Source organism: Mustelus asterias, chromosome 18 (genome assembly GCF_964213995.1).
Source record: "Mustelus asterias chromosome 18, sMusAst1.hap1.1, whole genome shotgun sequence".
Classification (NCBI taxonomy): Eukaryota; Metazoa; Chordata; class Chondrichthyes; order Carcharhiniformes; family Triakidae; genus Mustelus; species Mustelus asterias.
This window is the reverse complement of record NC_135818.1, coordinates 31549945-31570718: the sequence shown is the minus strand read 5'-3', so window position 1 is coordinate 31570718 and position 20774 is coordinate 31549945. Positions and strand designations below refer to the sequence as shown.

The following is a 20774-nucleotide window of genomic DNA, read 5'->3' as shown; positions in this document are numbered from 1 at the left end:
GCTGGAATTGTCCATATTGCCTAAAACTGCAGAGCACCAGTGTCCCAGGAGAGTGTCAAGCTAAAGCAATCAGGTTTCAAACCCGAAAGGAAGTGGCAAATGCAAATGTAGATGAGAACAAGAAGTCTGTGGGGTCTGTAGATGGAAAGGAACAAACTGAGGAGAAACAGTTGAAACCAAACATTTTGTGCAAGGTGAAGCAGTCTGGTTCTGGGCAATGCTCAAAGTTGAGGGGAAACTAGGAAAGTTGGAGGTGGACACAGGGGTGGCAATGTATTTATCCTAGTGTCAATATACAAGACAAAATTAAATAGTCTTCCCCTGAAGCCTGCAAACATCGTTCTGAGGACATAGATGGAATAGTTGGTTCCTGTTAAGGGCAATGTCTTAGCCAAGGGACAGCTGAGGGACCAGTGTGTGCAGCTCCGTTTGTATGTCGTAAAGGAATTATCCTGTGTTGTTCGGACGATCTTGACGAAAACAATTGAAATTGAACTGGGAAGTGGTGAACAGATTAACGGAATCTCATTCAGGTCTGAGCAATATTTTGGAAAAATACAAGATGTTTAGTGGAATCATAGAATCCCTATGGTACAGAAGGAGGCCATTCAGCCTATCCAGCCTGCACTGACAACAATTCTACCCAGGCCCTATCCCCTTAACCCCACATATTCCCCACTAATTCCCCTGAGACTAAGGGACAATTTGGCATGGCCAATCAACCTGACCTGCACATCTTTGGGGTGTGGGAGGAATCCGGAGGGAACCTACGCAGACACGGAGAGAATGTGCAAGCTCCACATAGACAGTGACCCGAGGCTGGAATTGTGAGGCCATCGTGTGGAGATGCCGGGCATTCAGCCTCTGATCTTCGGGTAAGCGTTTTCCAAGGTGGCCTTCACGACACACGAAAGCACAGAATCGCTGAGCAGAAACTGATAGCTAAGTTCCGCACACATGAGGACGGACTCAACCAGGATCTTGGGTTCATGTCACACTATCTGTAACCCCCATAATGACTTGCCTGGGCTTGCAAAATCTCACTAACTGTCCTGTCTGGAGACAAGACACATCTCTTTAACCTGTGCTTAACGCTCTCTCCACTCACATTGTCCGTACCTTTAAACCTTGATTACCTGTAAAGATTCGCATTCTAACCATTATTTTGTCAATTGAATTTGTGTCTTTATATGCCCTGTTTGTGAACAGAACTCCCACTACAATGGGATTGGGAGGAGGTGACTAAGGTAGACTGAGAGCAAACACTTTATGGTGGGACAATTGAGGAACAGTGGAGGACTTTCAAAGCGATCTTTCACAGTGCTCAGCAAAAGTATATACCAGTGAAAAGGAAGGATTGTAGAAAAAGAGATAATCAGCCATGGATATCTAAGGAAGTAAAGGAGGGTATCGAATTGAAAAGATAATGCAAAATGGCAAAGATTAGTAGGAAACTAGAGGATTGGAAAATCTTTAAAGGTCAACAGAAAGCCACGGAAAAAGCTATAAAGAGAAGATAGATCGATAAGAATAAACTAGCTCAGAATATAAAAGCAAGAGTTTCTGCAAATATATAAAATGATAAGGAATGACTCCGGTAAACAAGGGTTGAGTGGATGAGAATGGGATATAAAGAAATAGCAAGGCATTGAACAGGTATTTTGTGTCGGTCTTCACAGTAGAAGACACAAAAAACATGCCAAAAAATTGATGACAAGGAGGCTATGGCAGTTGAGGACCTAGAAATGGTCATTATCACTAAAGACGTAATGTTGGGCAAGTTAATGGGGCTAAAGGTAGACAAGTCTCCTGGTCCTGATGGAAAGCATCCAGGATACTAAACGAGATGGCAGGGGAAACAGCAAATGGCTCATGATAATTTACCAAAATTTGCTGGACCCTGGGACGGTTCTGGCAGATGTGACGCCACTGTTTAAAAAAGGCGGGTAACTATAGGCCGGTTAGCTTAACATCTGTAGTGGGGAAAATGTTTGGATCTATCATCTGGGAAGAAATAGCGAGACATATAGATAGAAATTGTTCCATTGCGCAGACACACCATGGGTTCATTATACGCAGGCCATGTTTAACGAATTTACTGGAATTCTTTGAGGACATTACAAGCACAGTGGACAATGGGGAACCGGTGGATGTGGTGTATCTAGATTTCCAGACGGCATTCAGAAAGGTGCCGTACAAAAGGCTGCTGCGCAAGATAAAGGTACACACCGTTATGGATAATGTATTAGCATGGATAGAGGATTGGTTAACAAACAGAAAACAAAGAGTGGGGGTAAATGGGTGTTTTTTTGGTTGGCGATCAGTGACTAGTGGTGTGCCTCAGGGATCAGTGTTGGGACTACAATGGCTTACAATTTACATGGATGATTTGAAGTTGGGGACCAAGCAGAGTGTGTCAAAGTTTGTAGATGACACAAAGTTGCGCAGGAGAGCAAAGTGTGCAGAGGACACTGAACGTCTGCGAAGGAATACATACATCGTTCGACTGGGCAAGGGTCTGGCAGATGGAGAACAATGTTGGTAAATGTGAGGTCATCCATTTTGGTGGGAACAGCAGCAAAATGGACTATTATTTGAATGGTAAAAAATTGCAGCATGCTGCTGTGCAGAGGAACCTGGGTGTCCTTGTACATAAATCACAGAGAGTTGGTTTGCAGGTGTAGCAGGTAATTAAGGTGGCAAATGGAATTTTGTCCTTCATTGCTAGAGGGATGGAGTTTAAAAACAGGGAGGTTATATTGCAGCTGTATAAGGTGCTGGTGAGGCCACACCTGGAGTACAGTGTACAGTTTTGGTCTCCTTACTTGAGAAAGAATGCACTGGCACCGGAGGAGGTGCAGAGGAGATTCACTAGGTTGATTCCGGAGTTGAGAGGGCTGGCTTATGAAGAGAGACTGAGTAGACTAGGGCTATAGTCATTGGAATTTAGAAGAATGAGGGGGGGGATCTTCTTGAAACATAAAATTATGAATGGAATAGATAAGATAGAAGCAGGGAGGCTGTTTCCATTGGCGCGTGAAACAACTGGATCGAGGGGGCATAGCCGGGGGGGGGAGGGGGGGGGGGGGGGGGAGAGCAGATTTAAGATCGAGTCAAGGAGGAATTTCTTCACCCAAAGGGTAGTGAATCTGTTTTTAAGGCAAAGATAGATAGATTTTGAACAGTAAAGGAATTAAGGGTTATGGCGAGTGGGCGGGCATGTGGAGCTGAGTCCATGAAAAGATCAGCCATGATCTTATTGAATGGCGGAGCAGGTGCAAAAGGCCAAATGGCCTGCTCCTAGTTCTTACGTAAGGAAGTTAAAATTTTAAGAGATACAGGAGCAAGTCTTGATGGCAAGAGATGAGGAGTTATATAGTTTGGAAGGAGTATTGCCAGAAAAGATGATAAAATGAGGAATTCAGAGTGAGATGAGTAATGTTTCATTCTCCAAGGTGAGGTTGGAGATTCCATTGAAGAGTGGTGAACTGGTCGTAGGAGTAATGGAGAAATTATCTTGTCCAGTAATACAATTTATCTTGGGTAACAATAGAGCTGGGCCACAGGTGGGAGTGATGCCTACAGTGGTTGAAAAGCCAGTGGAAAAATCAAACAACTGAGTGGTTGAAGGATGCATATATATTCTGAGGTTTTTCCTGATTGTGTTGTGCAAGGTCACACATTAAGGCAAGAGGAAAAATCAAAGCGTGAAGATAAAGCAGTTGAAGTTCAATTATCAGAAACAATTTTAGATCAGATCAGTTGGAAAAGAACGAGAATAGGTGGAGGATGAAGTGGATATTTTTAGTTCAAAGTTGGCAGAATTACAACAGAAAGATATAGAGGTAAAACAGTTGTATCAGATAGCATACACGGAAAAATAATCAGAGTGTATACTGGAATGCACGTACCTCAAAAATGTCTTAATGAGGAAATGGAGACCTCTACATATTAAGGCAGATGACAAGTGGCATTGAGTGGCATTGCAGGTAGCACATGAGATACCAGTAGGGGGTCATTTGAGTGTACGGAAAACTCAAGATACAGTTAAATTTTGCCAGTCATGTCACATGTCAAGTAACAGAGTAACCTCAAGTGGTGAAAACAAGCACCGTTAATACCCATTCCAGCATTTGAGGAACCTTTTACAAGGGTCTTAATTGATTGCGTCAGATCTCTTCCTGAAACAAAAAGTGGGAACCAATATCTATTGACCATAATAGATGTGTCTGAGATTTCCAGAGGCCATTCCATTGCATAATATTACAGCTAAAAGGATAGTAGAGGAATTACTTAAAATTCTTACTAGACATGATCTACCCACAGAAATACAATAAGATCAAGGATCAGATTTTGCAACAGTTAGAATCAACGGCACAGAGACAGGCCCTTCGGCCCAAATGTCCATCTAAGCTAACCCCATTTGCCTGCATTTGGCTCATATCCCTCTGAACCTTTCATATCCATATATCTATCCTTTTAAATGTTGTCAACCACTTCCTCCGGCAGCTCATTCCATATACGTACCACCCTCTGTGTAAAAAAGTTGCTCCTCAGAGTAATTCTTTCCCCTCTTAACTTAAACTTGTGCCCTCTAGTTCTCGATTCCCCAACCCTGGGAAAAAGACTGAGTGCATTCATCCTATCCATGCCTCTCATGATCTTATACACCTCTATAAGATCACCCCTCTGTCTCCTATGCTCCAAAGGAAAAAGTCCTGGCCTGTCCAATCTCTCCCTATGACTCAGTCCCTTGAGTCCTGGCAATATCCTTGTAAATCTCTTCTGCACTCTCTCCAATTTAGTAACAGTTTTCCTATAGCAAGGACCAAAACTAAACACAATACTCCAGTTGTGGGCTTCACCAACGTCCTGAGGAACCTCCTTATTCAAGGAGAATACAGATGGCTTAGGAGTAAAACAATTTAAATCAACTGCATACCATACCGAATCGCAGGGAGCGTTAAGAGCACCAAACTTTGAAGACCATGTTGAGGGCTTACTGTCACAATCATCCGAAGGATTGGGATAAGGAATTCCATTTGTACTTTTTGCAATTAGGGATGCACCTAACAAATCAACTAAATTCAGTCCATTTGAATTGCTTTTTAGTCATGAGGTAAGAGAACCACTTGAATTGATTAAAGAGAAATTGGTGAGTAAGCGTTCTGAGACTACATTATTGGACTGTGTAAAATTTTAGGGAAAGATTGAATGGAGCAGCTGAGTTGGCTGGACAACATTTAAAAGTGGCACAGCATGTGAAGAAACAGGAAGCAGATAAGAAATCAAAAATTCGTAGTTTTGCTAGTATTACTATCGGTGGTAGGTGAACCTTTAAAAGATTTCATGGGCTTTATTAATTGAAAGGAAATTGAGTGAGGTGAATTATTTGATAAGTACGCCAAATAGAAGGAAAACTCTGTTATGTGAATATGCTCAAACAGTATTTTGGTAGGGAAGGAAATAAGGAGGAGGATGTGTTAGTGGTTACAACTCAGAAGAACCAAATCCAGATTATTCTGAATTTGCCATTCCTTAAAATTAAATTTCATAATGAGGTGGTATCAGAAATTGGGATAAATTGAGTTATCTTCCAGAGGAAAATCAAAATGACCTGAAAGAGCTATTATAATCACATGGACAAACATGTGGGAATTCACTGGGAAGTAGAATCATAGAATCTTACAGGGCAGAAGGAGGCCATTCGGCCCATCGAGTCTGCGCAGGACACAATCCGACCCAGGCCCTATCCCCATAATCCCATGCATTTACCCTAGCTAGTCCCCCTGACACTGCAGGGCAATTTATCATGGCCAATCCACCTAACCCACACATCTTTGGACTGTGGGAGGAAACCAGAGCATCTGGAGGAAACCCATGCAGACACAGGGAGAATGTGCAAACTCCACACAGACAGTGACCCAATCCGGGAATCGCACCTGGGTCCCTGGTGCTGTGAGGCAGCAGTGCTAACCACTATTCTACCATGCCGCCCAGTGTTAAAATAATTGGGAATGAGGTAGATGTGGCAAATGCTGTTCTAATTCAACACCACCCTTGCACCCTTCAAGTTTTCACAGGTTCACAAGGAGAAACTGATGTTTACTCGGTGCGAGATGCAGCAGCCAAAGTCTCGATTGATCATATAAAACCAGTGGAGGTGGAGGAGAACCAACTGCTGGACAATGATGTGAACAAAGAAATTGAGCAGGTGTGGAGACAGATTCAAGACAAGTGATCTGTTTTGGAACCTGTTCCCGAGATATTCAAATTGCCTGAACATAAATTGCAGGACTGTGAAGAACAGCTCATCTGTGCAAAGGTAAGTGTAGATGAATCAAGTCATATCTGATCTCAAAAAGGAGATTGAGGAGTGCAAATATTGTATTACTGCGGATCAAAGGAAAGGACAACAATGTGAAATAAGACTGCTTGCTGAAATTGTACCATCATCTAAAATGCACTGTTGGAATAACAATATACAGTCTGATGTATAGTCTGCACAGATGTGGATATCCCACTGGTGTTCGAGTAAAACACCACGGTTTTGACAGCAGCATAACTGCCACAGTGATCTTTGAAACCACGGTCAACATGGGTTCTGACACCAAGGAAGGCAGTCTGCTGTGTACCTTTGCCAAAGAGTATCCAGAAAGTAATGGTGCAGATCTAGAGCAAACAAAAGGAGTCGAACCACTTGGCAGAGGAGCTAGAGTCAAACAACAAGAATCAACAAGGGGACTAGATAAAATGACCTTTCTGAAAGGCCCTGCACATGTATAGTGTTATCCTCCTGATCCTGCCTAGTTCTGAGGACATTACCAGAGCTAGCTTTTCATTGTAATGACAAAAGTGAGCTTGAACCAGGCACCAATGCAGGATTAAGGACTACAGGAGAATCTTGGAGACGAATCAGTTTGTCACGAACGTGATAAAAGGAGGAGGAATGTTTGATGGTGGAAGACAAAGACTGAAATGGACTATATTACTATTATGTTTGCATGTTTTGATTTTGTAAAATGTACGTATCTTTATTTTAGCGTACTCGTGTCAAACTGAATGGCTTTGGAAATTGAAACAATCTTTGAAGATTGATGGTTCATTTTTTTCTGAAGGAGGAAATGCGTTACTACTGTGCCTTTAAGAAGTGCATTTTTAATCATGTTCTCTGTCGTTTGTAAGGGAGGGGGGAGGAAGATTGACAGTTCAGGTGGGACAGCTTATTTTCCCTCAAGAATTTTTTACTTTCAGTTTTGGCTGCGAGCTAGCTGTTTGGACTCCGGGCTGGATGCAGTGTTTTTGTGTCACTCCCTGGTATTGGAAATTCTGCTGACTAGTTGGAAGCAGTCTTTCCTACTTCTCTGGAGTGAAACTTTTGCTGTTGGTGGTTTGCTAGCTAGAGGCAAGCAGTGGCTCTCTCTCTACCTCGAGGTGTGTTGGAAGCTACTGGACAGGGAAGTTTCAATTCTCCATCCAAAGGAGAAATTCACAGCAGGTGTTGCAGAGCTGCAAGGTCCAGCATCATGTGAGCATATGTATTTGCTGTATTAACTTGGGTGTATGTTGATAAGAATGTTTGTTGGAACAGTATTAATAGCCAAACGGTTTATACCATATCACAGTTGTTCTTTTTCTTGTTTGTAATTGGTGAAAGTTATTGCTAATTGTTTTATGTTAACTGTATTCTTAATTAAACTGTTCGATAAAAGCTCCCTTGTGGGTCATTTGAATCATACATGGAGTGAAACAGCTGATGCTTATCCATGCCAAACTTCAAAGTGCAACACCTATGATCTCGGCTGACTTCTTTAAAAACACCTCGGAGTTTCTAACTTGGATTATAACACCTGATTTATGTGCAGATCGGTATCCGGTGCCCCTTATTGTAGGCCTGTTTAGTGACTTTGCTGGCAGTCAAAAGTTTACTAAAATGGATCTCTCTTGAGCTTATCTGGAGGTGGGTGGGAGTGGCTGAAGACTCCCATCATCATCCAAAAAGGTTTTAAATGACTGTCTTTTGGCGTCACATCAGCCCTAGCCATTTCAAAGAGCAGACTGAGTGGTTGCCCGGGGGTCCAATGTTATTTAGATGACATTCTGCTGATGGGTTCCAAAGACGAGGAATATTTGCGCAACTTAGAAAAGACATTGAAGAGGTGGCAGGAATATGGGCTGCAGATTAGAAAAGAGAAGCGAGAGGTTTTTTTTCCTAAGGACACTGTCGTGTATTTATGAGGAAAGGTTGAGGGAGCTGGGGCTGTTCTCTCTGGAGCGGAGGAGATTGAGGGGAGACTTAATAGAGGTTTATAAAATGATGAAGGGGATAGATCGAGTGAACGTTCAAAGACTATTTCCTCGGGTGGATGGAGCTATTACAAGGGGGCATAACTATAGGGTTCATGGTGGGAGATATAGGAAGGATATCAGAGGTAGGTTCTTCACGCAGAGAGTGGTTGGGGTGTGGAATGGACTGCCTGCAGTGATAGTGGAGTCAGACACTTTAGGAACATTTAAGCGGTTATTGGATAGGCACATGGAGCACACCAGGATGGTAGGGAGTGGGATAGCTTGATCTTGGTTTCAGATGAAGGTCGGCACAACATCGTGGGCCGAAGGGCCTGTTCTGTGCTGTACTGTTCTATGTTCTATGTTCTATTTAGGTCACATTATCAACGGTGAAGGGTGCACAAAACACCAAAGAAACTGGGAGTAATAATGAAGGCACCGAGACAGGAATGCATGTACCAGTTGAGGTCTTTCATGGGACTCCAACTATTGTGGCAAATTTGTGCATGACTTGGTGACAGTATTGAAACCACTGCATCGTTGTTGAAGGGAGCAGGTGTGGCAGTAGGAGCCAGAGTATGCCAGGCAGCAAAGGAGGCATTGATGGAGTCCGGTGTCCTCGTCAACTTCAAATTACCTCTGTAGGTAGCCTGTGAGGCTTCGCTTTATGGCATAAGAGCAGTGCTATCCCATGTGATGGCAAAATAAGATATGCCCATTGCATTCGGATCATTTTCTAAAGCAGAAGAGAACTATGCGCAAATAGAGGAGGAGGCACCAGGCATCATTTTTGGCGTTACAAAGTTTCACCATTATTTGTATGGCAGGAAGTTTGTCTTACTGCAGACTGTTGCAAGTCCTCGCTCAGGTTCCATCGATAGCTACAGCTCAGTTGCAGAGGTGGGCATGGATATTATCAAGCCACCCATATGAAATCTGCTATCGCCAGTCAGATCAACATGCAAATGTGGATGTGTCATCCAGGTTGCCACTACCTTGTAACAAAGAGGTCTGGATGAGGTTATTCATTTATGCACTTTTCACAAGATTATAAGGTACCAATTACAGCTATGGTTCAACAAGCCACAAGAAAGGATCCCATATGGAGTCAAATAGTCTACCAAGTCCGCAAGGGGAGGGCAAGCCAACAGAAGAATCCAGAACTGAGGCCATATTTAAGCTGGCAATGGGAATTGAGTGCAGGACAGTTGTTTGTTGTGGGGCATGCGGGTCATCATTCCCCTTCCTGGAGGAGAAAAGTGTTGGAGCAACTGCAACAAGGGCACTCGGGGGTGGTGAGGATGAAAGAGGTAGCCAAAGGTTTATGTTAACATTGCAAAGAAATCAGGCTCTTGCATGTCGTGTTCCAAGATAATCTGAAAGGCACCACCTGCATCGCTATTACACCCATGGGAATGGCCAAAGGGGTTTTGGGAGCATGTCCACACAGATTTTGTGGGGCTCGGTGTTGCTGGTGGCCATCGATTCACACAAGATGGCTGGAAGTGGTATGTAGGAAAGGGATGACCACAGAATTGACCCTCGACAAGCTCAACGAGGTTTGCGAGATTTGGATATCCAGACCAGGTTGCAAGCAACAACGGACCACAGTTCATGTTGCAAGACTTTAAAGAGTACATGGAACGGTGTGGAATTTGTCATATAAAGTTTGCGCCCTACCGCCCAGAGATGAACGGATTAGTGGAAATTTTTGTACAGCCTGTTAAACACAAACACTCCTAGAACACCCTGCCCGGCAGCGCTGATGTTTGGGAGACAGTTACATACAATGTTTGATCTATTGAGGCCTGATAAGACAAGTGGTGGAGAGGAACCAAGAGGCGCAGATGAATCATCGAGCTGAATGTGCCAAGCGGAGGGTATTTTGAGGGCGAGTGTGTATTTTCCAGAAAATACACATCGGGGAGAATTGGCTTCCAGCCGCGACGGTAATCTTATACAGTGAAAATGTGGGACCCCATCTACAAATTCAATGGCATTCTGAAGAGTGATGTGGAGATGCCGGCGTTGGACCGGGGTAAACACAGTAAGAAGTTTAACAACACCAGGTTAAAGTCCAACAGGTTTATTTGGTAGCAAATTTTATTTGCTACCAAATAAACCTGTTGGACTTTAACCTGGTGTTGTTAAACTTCTTATTCTGAAGAGTGCCAGCGGAGGTATCAGGAGAGGGAGGCATAGAAATCTATAGCTTCTCCTTCTATAGAAGAAGCTGGGTGGGGCCAACATTGGCAACTGACCATGCTTTAAGGGTCACCGATGGTGGCTTGATCAAGACCACAATTGCCAGACAGGAACCCAAGGCCGGTTGCAGTTTCAAGGGAACAAATCCCACGGGACCATCGTCCCCTGACAGATTGATCATGTCAACATAGGTTGGACGTATGGGTAGGGAATGAAAGAATAGGCTGTGTTGTCTTGTAAATATACTGTGGGTTCTTCACAAAGTATTTTGAAATTATGTTAAAAAAAGTGTAATTGTATATAAATAGTTTTAAAATGCTGTTGCTGTTATGGGGGATTGTTGTTTTTGGGGGGGGGGGAGAAAGAGAGAGAGAGAGAGAGAGAAGAGTGTGCTACATATGTTGTGGCAAAGCCCCTTTAAAAGGGAACAGGTGGTGACCCTGGGTGTGGGGTGATTGGCGGGGGGACCGCCAGTTGTTGGAGGAGTGTGGAGCGAGTAAGACTGCAATAAAGATCTGTTACTTGACACCTGCCTGTGGAGCGAGTTCTTGAAGACATTGCTCAGTACGAAAGAACTTAACATGTATAATGTGCCAACATCAATGCATCTCCCTTCAGTTAGGAGAGGCTTTGACTTCCAGAAGCAATTGCAAAAAATTGATTTCTCAGCATTGCCTCTCAAAGCAGATCAAGCCACCAGAATTCCTGCTGGCCTTACAGAAACAAAGGGAAATAATTACCTTTTATTTTATCAAGTATAACTTTTTGATTCAAAGGTGCTTAATTTTGTGAAACATAGAAAATAGGCGCAGGCCATTCAGCCCTTCGCGCCTGCTCCACCATTCATTTTCGTGGCTGATCCTCTATCCCAATGCCATACTCCGGTGCTCTCCCATACCCTTCAGTATCTATAAATCAGTTTCCATCTTAAACATATTCAGTGATTTGGCCTCCACAGCCTTCTGTGGTAGAGAATTCTGCAGGTTCACTATCCATTGAGTGAAAAAATTTCTCCTAATCTCAGTCCAAAATGATCCTGAATGATCCTAAATGACCCCTTCATCCTGAGATTCTGACTTCCTCCTCCTCATTCCTAGCTGCATGCTTGCATTCAGTGACTGGTGCACTAGGACACTCAATTCTCTTTGTCCATCAACATTTCCCAATCTACCTCCATTTAAATAAAACTCTGCCATTCTGTTCTCTGTCCGAAGTGGATAACTTCACATTTATCCACGGTATACTGCATCTACCACATATCTGCCCACCCACTCAACTAGTCTAAGTCATCTTGAAGCCTCTTAGCATAAGAACATAAGAAATAGGAGCAGGAGTAGGCCATCTAGCCCCTCGAGCCTGCCCCGCCATTCAATAAGATCATGGCTGATCTGAAGTGGATCAGTTCCACTTACCTGCCTGATCCCTATAACCCCTAATTCCCTTACCGATCAGGAATCCATCTATCCGTGATTTAAACATATTCAACGAGGTAGCCTCCACCACTTCAGTGGGCAGAGAATTCCAGAGATTCACCACCCTCTGAGAGAAGAAGTTCCTCCTCAACTCTGTCCTAAACTGACCCCCCTTTATTTTGAGGCTGTGCCCTCTAGTTCCAGCTTCCTTTCTAAGTGGAAAGAATCTCTCCACCTCTACCCTATCCAGCCCCTTCATTATCTTATAGGTCTCTATAAGATACCCCCTCAGCCTTCTAAATTCCAACGAATACAAACCCAATCTGCTCAGTCTCTCCTCATAATCAACACCCCTCATCTCTGGTATCAACCTGGTGAACCTTCTCTGCACTCCCTCCAAGGCCAATATATCCTTCCGCAAATAAGGGGACCAATACTGCACACAGTATTCCAGCTGCAGCCTCACCAATGCCCTGAACAGATGCAGCAAGACATCTCTGCTTTTATATTCTATCCCCCTTGCGATATAGGCCAACATCCCATTTGCCTTCTTGATCACCTGTTGCACCTGCAGACTGGGTTTTTGCGTCTCATGCACAAGGACCCCCAGGTCCCTCTGCACAGCAGCATGTTGTAATTTCTTTCCATTTAGATAATAATCCAATTTGCTATTATTTCTTCCAAAGTGAATAACCTCGCATTTGTTAACGTTATACTCCATCTGCCAGATCCTCGCCCACTCACTCAGCCTGTCCAAATCTCTCTGCAGACCTTCTACGCCCTCCACACGATTCACTTTTCCACTTATCTTTGTGTCGTCTGCAAACTTTGTTACCCTATACTCAGTCCTCTTCCCCACTCACCATCCTATCAAGTTTTGTGACTTAAGCAAACTTGGAAATGTTACTTTGGATCCTTCATCAAAATGATTGATGAATTTCACGAATAGCTGGGCTTAAGCGTACAGTTCTGGTCGCCGCATTATAGGAAGGATGTGGAAGCATTGGAAAGGGTGCAGGGGAGATGTACTAGGATGTTGCCTGGTATGGTGGGATGGTCTTATGAGGAAAGGTTGAGTGACTTGAGGCTGTTTTCGTCAGAGAGAAGAAGGTTAAAAGGTGACTTAATAGAGGCATACAAGATGATCAGAGGATGAGACAGGGTGGACAGTGAGAGCCATTTTCCTCAGATGGTGATAGCTCGCACCGAGGGGACATAGCTTTAAATTGAGGGGTGATAGATATAGGACAGATGTCAGAGGTAGGTTCTTCACTCAGAGAGTAGTAAGGGCGTGGAATGCCCTGCCTGCAGCAGTAGTGGACTCGCCAACATTAAGGGCATTTAAATGGCCATTGGATAAACATATGGATGATATTGGAATAGTGTAGGTTAGATGGGCTTTAGATTGGTTTCACTGGTCGGTGCAACAGAGGGCCGAAGGGCCTGTACTGCGCTGTAATGTTCTATGTTGGGCGGCACGGTAGCACAGTGGTTAGCACTGCTGCTTCACAGCTCCAGGGACTTGGGTTCGATTCCCGGCTTGGGTCACTGTCTGTGTGGAGTTTGCACATTCTCCTCGTGTCTGTGTGGGTTTCCTCCGGGTGCTCCGGTTTCCACCCACAGTTCAAAGATGTGCGGGTTAGGTTGATTGGCCAGGTTAAAAATTGCCCCTTAGAGTCCTGAGATGCGTAGGTTAGAGGGATGAGCGGATAAATATGTGGGGGTAGGGCGTGGGTGGGATTGTGGTCAGTGCAGACTCGATGGGCCGAATGGCCTCCTTCTGCACTGTAGGGTTTCTATGATTTCTATGTTCTAAGTACTGATCCTTGCGAGACCCCACTTGTCACCACCTGCCACTGGGAAAAAGATCTATTTATTCCTATTTTTGTTTCCTGTCTGTCAGCCAATTCTCAATCCATGCCAGTACATTAGCCCAATCCCACGTGCTTTAATTTTGTACACTCACTGCTTATGTGGGATTTTATCAATTGTTTTCTGAAAACCCAAGTGCACCGCATCCATTGATTCCCTCTTATCTATTCTACAAGTGACATTCCCAAAAAAAGTCGAGTACTTTTGTCAAACATGTCAGAATCATTGAATCCTAGTACAGAAGGAGGCTATTCAGCCCAGATTCTGCACCAACTATCCAATAAGAGCATCTTACCGAGACTCCACGTTTTTACCCCGCTAATTCCCCTAACCTACACATCTTGGGACACCAAGGGACAATTTAGAATGGCCAATCAACATAACCTGCACATCTTTGGATTGTGGGAGGAAACCGGAGCACCCGGAGGAAACCCACATAGACTGGTTGAGAATGTGCAAATTCCACAGTCACCCAAGGCTGGAATCGAACTCAAGTCCCAAGCACCATGAGACTGCAGTGCTAACCACTGTTGATTTTGTCTAACCCCATTGATATTTGCTTAATGTGCCATTCTATAGGTATGTCAAGAACAGAAGGTTGGTTAGGGCAAGTTTAGGGCCAGTTATAGATGGCAGAGGGAAGTTATGTGTGGAACCGGAGGAGATTGGTGAAGCATTGAACCAATATTTCTCTTCGGTGTTCACGCAAGGGGACATGAATATAGCTGAGGAGGACACTGGGTTGCAAGGGAGTAGAATAGACAGTATTACAGTTGATAAGGAGGATGTGCAGGATATTCTGGAGGGTCTGAAAATAGATAAATCCCCTGGTCCGGATGGGATTTATCCAAGGATTCTCTGAGAGGCATGAGAAGTGATTGCAGAGCCTCTGGCTCTGATCTTCAGGTCGTCGTTGGCCTCTGGTATAGTACCAGAAGATTGGAGGTTAGCGAATGTTGTCCCATTGTTTAAGAAGGGGAACAGAGACTTCCCCGGGAATTATAGACCGGTGAGTCTCACTTCTGTTGTCGGCAAGATGTTGGAAAAAATTATAAGGGATAGGATTTATAGTTATTTGGAGAGTAATGAATTGATAGGTGATAGTCAGCATGGTTTTGTGGCAGGTAGGTCGTGCCTTACTAACCTTATTGAGTTTTTTGAGAAAGTGACCAAGGAGGTGGATGGGGGCAAGGCAGTGGACGTGGTATATATGGATTTTAGTAAGGCGTTTGATAAGGTTCACCATGGTAGGCTTCTGCAGAAAATGCAGATGTATGGGATTGGGGGTGATCTAGGAAATTGGATCAGGAATTGGCTAGCGGATAGGAAACAGAGGGTGGTGGTTGATAGTAAATATTCATCATGGAGTGCGGTTACAAGTGGTGTACCTCAGGGATCTGTTTTGGGGCCACTGCTGTTTGTAATATTTATTAATGATCTGGATGAGGGTATAGTTGGGTGGATTAGCAAATTTGCTGATGACACCAAAGTCGGTGGTGTGGTAGACAGTGAGGAAGGGTGTCGTAGTTTGCAGGAAGACTTAGACAGGTTGCAAAGTTGGGCCGAGAGGTGGCGGATGGAGTTTAATGCGGAGAAGTGTGAGGTAATTCACTTTGGTAGGAATAACAGATGTGTTGAGTATAGGGCTAACGGGAGGACTTTGAATAGTGTGGAGGAGCAGAGGGATCTAGGTGTATGTGTGCATAGATCCCTGAAAGTTGGGAATCAAGTAGATAAGGTTGTTAAGAAGGCATATGGTGTCTTGGCGTTTATTGGTAGGGGGATTGAATTTAGGAGTCGTAGCGTTATGTTGCAACTGTACACAACTCTGGTGCGGCCGCACTTGGAGTACTGTGTGCAGTTCTGGTCCCTACATTACAGGAAGGATGTGGAGGCTTTGGAGAGGGTGCAGAGGAGGTTTACCAGGATGTTGCCTGGTATGGAGGGGAGATCCTATGAGGAGAGGCTGAGGGATTTGGGATTGTTTTCGCTGGAAAGGCGGCGGCTAAGAGGGGATCTTATTGAAACATATAAGATGATTAGAGGTTTAGATAGGGTGGATAGTGATAGCCTTTTTCCTCTGATGGAGAAATGCAGCACGAGGGGGCATGGCTTTAAATTGAGGGGGGGTAGTTATAGAACCGATGTCAGGGGTAGGTTCTTTACCCAGAGGGTGGTGAGGGATTGGAATGCCCTGCCAGCATCAGTAGTAAATGCGCCTAGTTTGGGGGCGTTTAAGAGATCCGTAGATAGGTTCATGGACGAAAAGAAATTGGTTTAGGTTGGAGGGTCACAGTTTTTTGTTTTTTTTTAACTGGTCGGTGCAACATCGTGGGCCGAAGGGCCTGTTCTGCGCTGTAATGTTCTATGTTCTATGTTCTATTTGTCACCCTCCAATCTGCTGGGACTGTTCCAGAATCTACAGAATTTTGGTACTTCCATGGCCACCTCCTTCAGTAAGAAGTCTCTCAACACCAGGTTAAAGTCCAACAGGTTCATTTGGTAGCAAAAGCTTTCAGAGCGCTTGCTGCTCCTTCGTCAGGTGAGTGGGAGTTCTGTTCACAAACAGGGCATTTAAAGACACAAACTCAATTTACAAAATAATGGTTGGAATGCGAGTCTTTACAGGTAATCAAGGTTTAAAGGTACAGACAATGAGAGTGGAGAGCGTGTTAAGCACAGGTTAAAGAGATGTGTATTGTCTCCAGACTGGACAGTTAGTGAGATTTTGCAAGCCCAGGCAAGTCATTATGGGGGTGACAGATAGTGTGACATGAACCCAAGATCCCGGTTGAGTCCGTCCTCATGTGTGCGGAACTTGGCTATCAGTTTCTGCTCAGCGACTCTGCGCTTTCATGTGTCGTGAAGGCCGCCTTGGAGAACGCTTACCCGAAGATCAGAGACCGAATGCCCGTGACCGCTGAAGTGTTCCCCAACAGGAAGAGAACACTCTTGCCTGGTGATTGTCGAGCGGTGTTCATTCATGATCTTGATCGATTGGGCCAGGGGCTGACAAATGGCAGATGGAGTTGAATTTAGATAAATGCAAGATGATGCACTTCGGTCAACCAAACCAAGGCAGGACTTACTCAATTAATGGTTGGGCGCTGGGGAGAGTTATAGAACAAAGAGATCTAGGGGTACAGATTCATAGCTCCTTGAAAGTGGAGTCACAGGTGGTGAAGGCAGCATTCGGCATGCTTGGTTTCATTGGTCAGAACATTGAATACAGGAGTTGGGACATCTTGTTGAAGTTGTACAAGACATTGGTAAGGCCACACTTGGAATACTGTGTATAGTTCTGGTCACCCTATTATAGAAAGGATATTATTAAACTAGAAAGAGTGCAGAAAAGATTTACTAGGATGCTACCAGGACTTGATGGTTTGAGTTATAAAGAGAGGCTGGATTGATTGGGACTTTTTCCCCCTGCAGTGTAGGAGGCTGAGGGGTGATCTTATAATGGTCTATAAAATAATGAGGGGCACAGATCAGCTCGATAGTCAATATTTTTTCCCCCCCAAAGGTGGGGGAGCCTAAAACTGGAGGGCATAGGTTTTAGGTGAGGGGGGGGGGGAAGGTACAAAAGAATCCAGAGGGGCAATATTTTCCACACAGAGGACCATCCTAATTTGACAGTTAACTTTTGGAACATTGATAATATAAACCTTTTATATTTAAACATTGTTTACACCAGCCTTTGGAAGGTGTACTTGCTTGGGTCTGCAGGCTTGGAGGGCCAAAGGGACTGTTCCTGTGCTGTAATTTTCTTTGTTCTATGGTTATAAGATCAAACTGGAAACTAAATATTCAGTGCTTTTTGAGAGGACAGGCAGGAAGGAAAGGGTCATGGGGCAGCTTTCTTAGTACGAGATGAACCAAGTAGAATAGCAAGAAATGATCTTGGATCATCAGAGGCAAATAATAAGTGCTCACCCTCTAAATAGAATTGAGTACGACATTTTGGGGCCACTGCTGTTTGTAATATTTATTAATGATCTGGATGAGGGTATAGTTGGGTGGATTAGCAAATTTGCTGATGACACCAAAGTCGGTGGTGTGGTAGACAGTGAGGAAGGGTGTCGTAGTTTGCAGGAAGACTTAGACAGGTTGCAAAGTTGGGCCGAGAGGTGGCGGATGGAGTTTAATGCGGAGAAGTGTGAGGTAATTCACTTTGGTAGGAATAACAGATGTGTTGAGTATAGGGCTAACGGGAGGACTTTGAATAGTGTGGAGGAGCAGAGGGATCTAGGTGTATGTGTGCATAGATCCCTGAAAGTTGGGAATCAAGTAGATAAGGTTGTTAAGAAGGCATATGGTGTCTTGGCGTTTATTGGTAGGGGGATTGAATTTAGGAGTCGTAGCGTTATGTTGCAACTGTACACAACTCTGGTGCGGCCGCACTTGGAGTACTGTGTGCAGTTCTGGTCCCCACATTACAGGAAGGATGTGGAGGCTTTGGAGAGGGTGCAGAGGAGGTTTATCAGGATGTTGCCTGGTATGGAGGGGAGATCCTATGAGGAGAGGCTGAGGGATTTGGGATTGTTTTCGCTGGAAAGGCGGCGGCTAAGAGGGGATCTTATTGAAACATATAAGATGATTAGAGGTTTAGATAGGGTGGATAGTGATAGCCTTTTTCCTCTGATGGAGAAATGCAGCACGAGGGGGCATGGCTTTAAATTGAGGGGGGGTAGTTATAGAACCGATGTCAGGGGTAGGTTCTTTACCCAGAGGGTGGTGAGGGATTGGAATGCCCTGCCAGCATCAGTTGTAAATGCGCCTAGTTTGGGGGCGTTTAAGAGATCCGTAGATAGGTTCATGGACGAAAAGAAATTGGTTTAGGTTGGAGGGTCACAGTTTTTTTTTAACTGGTCGGTGCAACATCGTGGGCCGAAGGGCCTGTTCTGCGCTGTAATGTTCTATGTTCTATGTTCTATACTCAATCTTATACTGAATAGGAAGCATCACAGGCCAATTCTTTGAGAGTATCAACAGCTTGTGCTGACCTTGGGAAACATCATAGAAAGTCGGAGAACCCTTCCAGTAAATGTCATGACATAATGATCAGAAGTCTGGATCCAGATTTCCAGTGCCTTCTCCATCGCCTCTTTTAAGTTTATTTATTAGTGTCACAAGTAGGCTTACATTAACACTGCAATGTGAAAATCCTCTCATCGCCACACTCCGACACCTTTTCAGATACACTGAGGGAGAATTTAGCATGGCCAATATACCTAATCAGCATGTCTTTGGAACTGTTGGAGAAAACCAGGGCACCCAGAGGAAACCTACACAAACACGGGGAAAACGTGCAGACTCTGCACTGACAGTGACCCAAGTCAGGAATCGAACCCAGGTCCCTAGTGTTGTAAGGCAGCAGTGCTAACCACTGTGCTGCCCTGCAGCACAGAACTGAACTTTTGCTCCATCTTAGTGCAAACAAATAGGAGCAGAGTAGCAATCTGACTGCAATTGCTACTCTTGGAAAGATTCAATCCAATCCTCCTCACAAATTGCTTTCCTACCTAATTTGGCTGCGATATACTCAGTCACTTTTGTCTCCTGTTGGTTGCCCAATCCTCTACTCATAACATGCCACCTCAACACCATTAGATGTTACCTTGTGCAGTAACCTTTCACATAGCATCTTATCATCTACTACTGATCACACTACTGATTTTCATTTATCCACTCTTTGTTACATCCTCAAATTTTGTGGATGATTTGTTTTGCACACTGACTCTGCTTAATTATATTATGATTTTCTAAATGTCCTGCTTAATAATGATTTCCAACATTTTTCAAAGACAGATGTATACGTATCTGACCTAGAGTTTCCTGCTTTCTGTCCATTTGTCCTTTTTTGAATGGAGGTGTTACATTTTCAGTTTTCCAATCTACTGTGACCTTTGCAGAACCAAGGGAATTTCGGAAAATTATAACCAATGCATCCACTGTCCCTTGCAGCTATTTTTTTTAAGACTCTGGGACACAAGCTATCAGGTCCACCGTATACTCCCCAATAACCTGGGAAAACGCAGAATAAATATGATGGGGCAAAGTATTCGTGTTTGTACTTCAAATAATTGTCAGCTTTGATACATACAATGTTTGGGGGGTGGGGATGCCTCAGTTGAGAAACTGGCATCAACAGCAAATTAAGAGGCAACTTTGATAGTAGCCTATTTTTTAAAGATAATTAGAGGCAGACCACATCAAACCCTTGATGTCCAAAATGTGACAATGCAAGGTGTTAAAAAGAAAAGCACCAGAGGTAGGCAACAAGACTATCAATGGGACCGATCATAAATTAGACTAGAAATGTTAAAATACGTATATTCCTATGATCAACAAAAACATCCATCAACCTTTCAGTACCAATTAAGATCAATAAACAAGCAGGTTGAAAGAACACTCTCTTCTGGGATATTATAAACAGTCGGAAATTTCAGGAAAGGACGGGAAAAGGTTTAAAAGATTTCACAAAATAGGACTAAGGGCATGCTTCGCACACATCTGGATTAAAGCACAGAACATAATCTTAAATGAAATCCAGAGAGCAAACCTGGATTTGTCGTTGTTACTTACTTCTTGACAACAGCCTATTTTCATTTTTCAGTATTGAAAATGTGATTAGAATTGCAAGCTTTAGAACAACAATCATCCTTCAGCCAAACGGGATTCGTGTTGAGGCACCGGCTTCCAGGCCCCACGCCTTCCGCCAGTTTCCCGCTCCCACTCGCTCCGTTCTGCTGTCCCCAGCATCAAGACTGCACCATGACACCGACAATGGCCACAACGCCCTCCCAAAGCCAATCGCTCACTCACCGTCGCACAGGCTTCCTCATTCTCCGTGGTCGCTGCTTTCACCAAAGCGTCTCCCGGCTTGATTAATCAGTAACGGCGCTCAGATTCGAATTCGCAGCTTCCGGCTCCAAGCGGTCCTTAACCCGGAAGCATTCGGGGAGTGGGGTGGGATGGGGGGGGGGAGTGGGG

At 44.2% G+C, this 20774-nt stretch overlaps 1 protein-coding gene across 5 annotated transcripts in view; it reads right to left on the bottom strand.

The window, feature by feature from the left end:
- The window catches only part of g2e3 (G2/M-phase specific E3 ubiquitin protein ligase), a 328981-nt gene extending 308252 nt beyond the window's left edge, over positions 1–20729 (bottom strand). For 2 of the 5 annotated variants that reach the window (XM_078233703.1, XM_078233705.1), the window contains exon 1: positions 20607–20697. In XM_078233703.1, coding sequence (XP_078089829.1) covers positions 20607–20626 — 20 coding nt within the window. In that variant the 5' untranslated portion in view covers positions 20627–20697. Of the gene's footprint in view, positions 1–5775; positions 5824–20606 lie in introns of those variants that run through there. The other 3 variants (XM_078233704.1, XM_078233706.1, XM_078233707.1) reach the window with 3 other exon arrangements.
- Positions 20730–20774: the final 45 nt, after the last annotated feature.